This window comes from Mizuhopecten yessoensis, unplaced genomic scaffold (genome assembly GCF_002113885.1).
Source record: "Mizuhopecten yessoensis strain PY_sf001 unplaced genomic scaffold, ASM211388v2 scaffold9385, whole genome shotgun sequence".
Taxonomy (NCBI): domain Eukaryota; kingdom Metazoa; phylum Mollusca; class Bivalvia; order Pectinida; family Pectinidae; genus Mizuhopecten; species Mizuhopecten yessoensis.
In genome coordinates, this window is record NW_018408021.1 from 933,348 (window position 1) to 939,731 (window position 6,384).

Here is a 6,384-nt window from a genome sequence, read left to right on the forward strand (position 1 = left end):
GAAAAAATATGAATTCGCCATGTCTTTCTCCCGAAATGCAACACGAGAACTGTTGGATAACAGGTTTTAATTGTCGAAAATGTACGGCCATCTTGATGGGGTTTCTAACGACACTGTTTGAATGCCTACCAGGTTTAAATATTTGGCCGGTGTATCTTTGATAGCTTGTGATGAACATGATTTAAAAAAGGATTTTGTTTTGAGAATGCGTGCGGGGGGAGGGGATCATGATGTCTTATATTGTTCTTTGGTGACTCTTACAATTTTCTAATGCTCAATGTTCCGTCGACTGTGACGTTGGAATTAATCCTTATACATTTATTCCATTCTCCTAGATTTGCGTTGGGTGTCTGGTAACGCTATACCTCTTAGCTTTCCAAGGCGCAAATGGTCACTTTTGCGACTTGTTCGGGTCATGTTTGCACGACGATGACACGATCGTAAGCGAGAAGGACTACATCTTCGAAAATTTGCACACCCGCGAATTTCTCAGATTGCGGTAAGTTTCATTTAAAACGACGTTTCTCAATTTCACCATTTAATGGTCGAACAAAATATAGCAAAAATCGTCATTTTAAATCCAAAATATTTTGTTTGTTTGTTTATTTTATTTATATATTTTTTATTTCGTATTGTTATTTATTTATTCATTCAAACAACAAGGTATACACTGCAATCTCGATTTTGTATTTGCATTTCTCTCTGTCTGCATAATAATGTCAAGTATTAAACGTTCTTATTTTCTGTATTTTATTATTATTTGTTTAACTCATTTGCTATATATTTTATGTATATTTTCCCTTACAGGTACGAGGCATATAAGGCTTTAAATAACCATTATCTGGCGTTCATATTTATCCGTGCTATCAGCCCACAGTCAAAAGATCTTCTAAGGTAAGTTTACCTGTATATTTCTCTCCCATTCCTTACTGCATCATGTCTATGAACGTATAGTTAGAGGCCATTTTAAAAGGACTTTATTTCAAACGTTTTTTCTCTCTCGATGGGGCCATTAGCTAACAGGGTATTAACGCAAAAGTATGTTTTGTTCTTTTCCCAAATCATCTGATATCTAATAAATATCGATATGGAAAAAACGCTTTCATTATGTTAGACAAAAATGTTATGTTTACTTCAGGTTGTTAACAAGTACTTTCTCTGCAAGCATTATTCATCATTTGGGATATTGACTATTGGCGTCAATTATGTTTACACTTGTACAGAACTATTTTTTGAAAAAAAAGACTGTAAAAATCATCTATAAATGACATGTCTACATTTAACATAGATTTTGTTTGAAGTCTGAAGGATTTTCTTCAGAATTTTTAAATTTTGAATGCACTTCTATGATACAGCCGACAATATCGATTGATCACAGTCACTATTTATTTTAGACCTCGTAGATTTCTCATTAACTCGTCGACTGAAATTTACTCGGATAATTATTCTTTTTAATTTGATTTTCTATGACAAAGATGAACTCAAAATAGTTGATAAAAATGTGGCGTTAAAACTCATACTTTGCGTCTTTATTCCCAGAAGAAGCCCACGAAAGCTTGAGTCTGCGAAATAAAAGCAGACAGTTTGTATGGTTCAATTTATGCCTTTAAAATATGCGAATTAAATAACAAATGTATCGTTTTGATTTCAAACAAATGTAGATTTGCTTCAAATTATATCTATTATAGGGGTGGAGAAATTTGCAAAACTGAATTGGAACAGCTTGTCGGATACTTCAAAAATGGCGGAAACACCTTGTGTCTTGTCATGTTTCCCGAATTGCAAGCAGTGAACAAGGCAACATGTTGCCAAAGGTAGGGACAAAACTCTGGAAATCCGCTTTCATTTCCATGCACAATTATTAGTCATTTAGACAGTGTAGGGCAAATTACAACGTCGTTTTAAACATTAGAATCTGCGTAGAATGTTTGTCTCGCCGCGTACTTTATCAAATAACCTATACATCTCTGTTGTAAAATAAAATTGATTTGAGCTATCGAGAATTATTTTTTCAAAATGCTATTATTGTTTAATAAACTTAATATTTCAATATTTTCATATTCATCAAAAGCATAACGAACCTGAAAATAATTGTTTATGTTAATAAGTTTTTCCTTTGTTTGATAATAACAAAACATTCCTTAAATATCGATTATCTTCTTTTTCAGTAATTACTTTCAAATTAAGAATTACTCAAAAAGAATATCGCTAGACTTAAACTTTTATGTATGTGAAAATAAAGAGAGTGTTTACCCTCAGGAAAGTCAATAACATCTATTCCAGAAAGTACGATTTATTATATAAATTGTTGAAAATAGTTTCAGATCACGCTTAGATTTATATTTAAATACTGGCTAATACACATAACATTTATTGGACAAAAACAATTCCAAAGTTAAATGTCAAAAGAATTCAACAAAAAATGTTTTTCATTTGAATGTTAACCAAGTGCTGCCCTTCCTGTTCATTACGCCGCACTCTGAACTCGAACACGAGGCCGCTACCGCTGATAATCTCATCTAGTCTGTCATACATTGTTGTCATTCATCTTATCACTGCATTTCCACATAAATCAACATGAAACAAAACTATCCGTCCAGAAATTAACGAATTACATAGCACGAGTACTTACATTAAAACTACGTTTTGTTTTGATATACCAATGTATTTCATTAAGATAAATAATGCGTTTGGGTACTTATCTTATTAATTGTGTGTTTGAAATTCAGTGTTTGAAATGCAGTCAGTTTTGATACCTAGGCTCTTTATACAGTAATTGTATACTATTGACGGGTCACATGATAAACTGGTGTTTACTCCAATACGATTGTTGACTTGTCACGTGATGAACCTGTGTTTGCTACCTTACGACAGTTGACTTGTCGCATGATAAACTGGTGCAGGCAATACAAACCCTCGGGAAAATAGTTTCGATTTAACTTTGAAAAGTCATTTCAGAACTGAATAATAAAATCTCACTTGAATAAAAATTAACTTTGTTACACTGAAGAACAATACAATCTTGATGATCTTTGATATATATATATTGACAGATCGTCTTGTTTTATACAATTACTATATAATTATTTCGACCCTTTTTTAGCGAATGCTGTGGTAGGAATACCAGGTGTCAGGAGAACTCCCACGTAAACCACAACTATCTGGTGTATTGTGACGCTTTCTACTCGGACCCAAATGGTGCCCCTATTGGTGATCAAAGCGTACCGCCAATGATTGACGAGGACGGATTGACGATACCAGGCTACGATGGAAGTGGAGATATTCCCCCTCCTGTCAATCAGCCAACCCTCTTCAATGGTTACTTTGCCATTCATCATGACACTTTCCCGTCCGTGTGTACCTGTAAAACATCTCACTGTTAGTAATCAATATGTTGTGTAACATGTTACCGATAATTAATTTCTAAATACATAATTATATTCCGCAGTGCATATCATTGTTTGTTGTTTTTTATTGACACATTCTTAGAACAGAGAGAACATAAGCAACTAATAGTTAAGTGACACAGTATCAATTGAGATATTCTTTGTAGGGACACATTGGGTAATTTGTATAAACTGAAGCTATCCAATACAATAAAAATACTGTTATTCGTTTTATTATTAGTCCTCCGTCAAGATTAATGCATGAAACATCAGGTAAAAATGTATTACTTATTGAACAAAGAAGTTTAGAACGTATGGACCCTCGGGCTTAATGAACTTTACTACGGGCAAATGGGCCTTATTTTGCTAATTTAAATCACAATTCGTTATAACGCTTTTTAATATTAGGGGGCCCTAAATGACAAACAATCATATTTACCTGATGCTAATTTCATTTAGATGTCTTGTAAAAATATATGATTAAACTTGTGTATGTGTATATGGAGGATTTCCTGATCAATGCAACATTGTAGGTCATTTGATAGATAGAGCCTTGTTTTTTTTATATAAACAATATTATCAACAATATTTTACTCTTTTCCATAATACTCACACAAGATCGGTGCATGTTTTGAAAACGTACTATAGCATCAATAAAGGGTAAAAATACATTTTTGTTTAAATCAACGTATTTTGACTAATATATGCACTGTCACGTGATCGTCAGGTGATCTTTTTCTAATTGACGTTGATTTCAAGCATGCAATTGTTTACTGAGTGAATTGATTTACCTATTGCCTGACAGTCTCTATGGCAGAGGGATTTGAACACCAGTTAGTTTCCAATTAAGGATTTTCTCATCGTACATATCAGTAAAACCTTCAAACAAACTTGAAGGAAGAACTCCCGAAACAGGAAATCATAAACAAGTAAATAAAGTGTAATTGACATTATTTATAATTATGTTAGCATTTATTTAATGGTTTTTCATACTGCAGTTAAAAAATTGTCATTCGGCATTAGCAAACATTTATAACTTTATTACTGATACAGGCAAATCAGCTTGGGTAGGAAAAGTTGCCAAAAAGTAGTGTTTTCTTTTTTAAAGAAAAGAACTCTATCAGAAGTCGTCAAGAAGCACTTTGTGAAATTCTGTGGGAAAAACCAACCATAAGTATCATTACTGAACCATATCACAAATGTGTTTACTCTGAAAACATTAGCGGTTCTTAAGAATAATAAGATAAAGAAAAACTTGTCTAACTTACAAATTTGTCAACAATAGATATTTATTTTTAAACTAGTATTTCAGGTAATATGTACATGAATAAATTCCAACAGGAAAGTTACGACCATCTTCTGAGACTGGTGTTCCATCAATTAAGTCTACAACCCTGTGCCGTTAAATAACCATAAGGGTATGAACTGATATCAACTTAGAGTGTGTTGTCAAAGAAGAAGAAGACGCTTACCCTTCCGGAGCACATGGTCGCGTTCCCCTGCTTTTTTGTCAATTAAATTCAGTTTACTCCAAAAGCAGTACAGCTTATAGGAGTCATAACATACATATGTTAAACATAGTACATTAATTATACACATGATAACGGAGGCTGAACAATATGAAAACAATTTCACTCCTTGTCATAAATCGTGCAATTAATAAATATACTATACAAGATAACACAATAATATTACTATCAGCTGTCAAGCCTGGCAGTGGCAATATACAACAATTTACCAAAATTATTTAGTTGTCTTACATTCCTTACAGACAGAAGTTGTACAAGCTTAAAGACAGAAGGGCGATTCCAGAAATATGGCTTAATATATTTTGATCTTATTTCAGGAAAACAAATTCGGCCAAAAATAAAAAGATACTCGTCTTCTACACATCCACTTTTACATATGGGACAAATTCTAAGGTGTCTCGCCAAATTAATATATCTTCAAGATTTAATATTTAGACTATGTGATGAAAGCCTGTATTTACAAATTATTTTATTATATTTGTCTGTAACCGGTTTACATAAATAATATTGCAGTGTTAAAGTATCTACTAAGTGTTTGTAAATATAACACTTTGATGGAATTGGTAAAATGTATTAAAGCGTTTTGTATGAAACAACCTTTTATTCTTTGCTTGAGTTCAGAAATAAACATATTTTCATTAAATACTTTCTGAGAGTACATAGTAGCTCTTACATATTTGTTACCCAACTGAAATAACTTGACATACAGTCATCAAATAATACATTATAACACGAGGTTAAGATACAATTATTTGACATGGGGAACTTCAACCAATATTTTACAATTCTACTTATCCCTGTCAAATACATAGGAAATGTTCCTAGTTCAAAATATAACTTGGCATGTGGTGAAGTCTTACCTACAGGCAGTATTTTCTTTAAAAAATCAGTTTGAACTGTTTCGATCATATCACCTTTATGGCGGCCCCATACTTCGCAACCGTAGTTAAGTATGCTGCCAATATAATAATATAATAATATACAACATTTATATAGCGCCCTATATCATTTGTAAAATTACTCTAAAGCGCTTTACAACATATAGATATTAGTAATGATTATAATTGTGAAAACAAAAAACAAAGGCTTACAATCACTTTTATACATTTAAGCAAGCAATTGTGCACATTTACATGACGTCTTTGCAAGTATTCTAAAACGCAGACGTGAAGAGGTGAGTTTTGATGTCCTTTTGAACTTGGCCAGGGTATTTGACTTTCTAATAGCAGATGGTATGCTATTCCACAACGTAGCCGAAACCCTCCCAAAGCACCTGTTTCCGTAGGTCGCAGTACGAGATTTTGGGACAAAGATTCTGACTCCGACCGCAGTGATCGTGACGGCTGATACAGGGTGTAACAAGCTCCTGTAAGTATCAAACAGTGATAACAGAGTTTCAACATTAAAATAATGGTGTTTAATACTTTTAAATAATCCAAAACAGATTTATTTTTTTACCTTGTTCACCG

General features: G+C 32.9%; 1 protein-coding gene across 1 annotated transcript; it reads left to right on the forward strand.

Moving 5' to 3' along the window:
* The first annotated feature begins 429 nt into the window (after positions 1 to 429).
* On the forward strand, positions 430 to 3,451 carry LOC110457955. Its single transcript, XM_021509473.1, has 4 exons — positions 430 to 440; positions 808 to 894; positions 1,689 to 1,814; positions 3,104 to 3,451. Exons 1-4 carry the CDS (start codon positions 430 to 432, stop codon positions 3,381 to 3,383), a joined length of 504 nt encoding a protein of 167 aa, XP_021365148.1. The 3' UTR covers positions 3,384 to 3,451.
* The last annotated feature ends 2,933 nt before the right edge of the window (positions 3,452 to 6,384 follow it).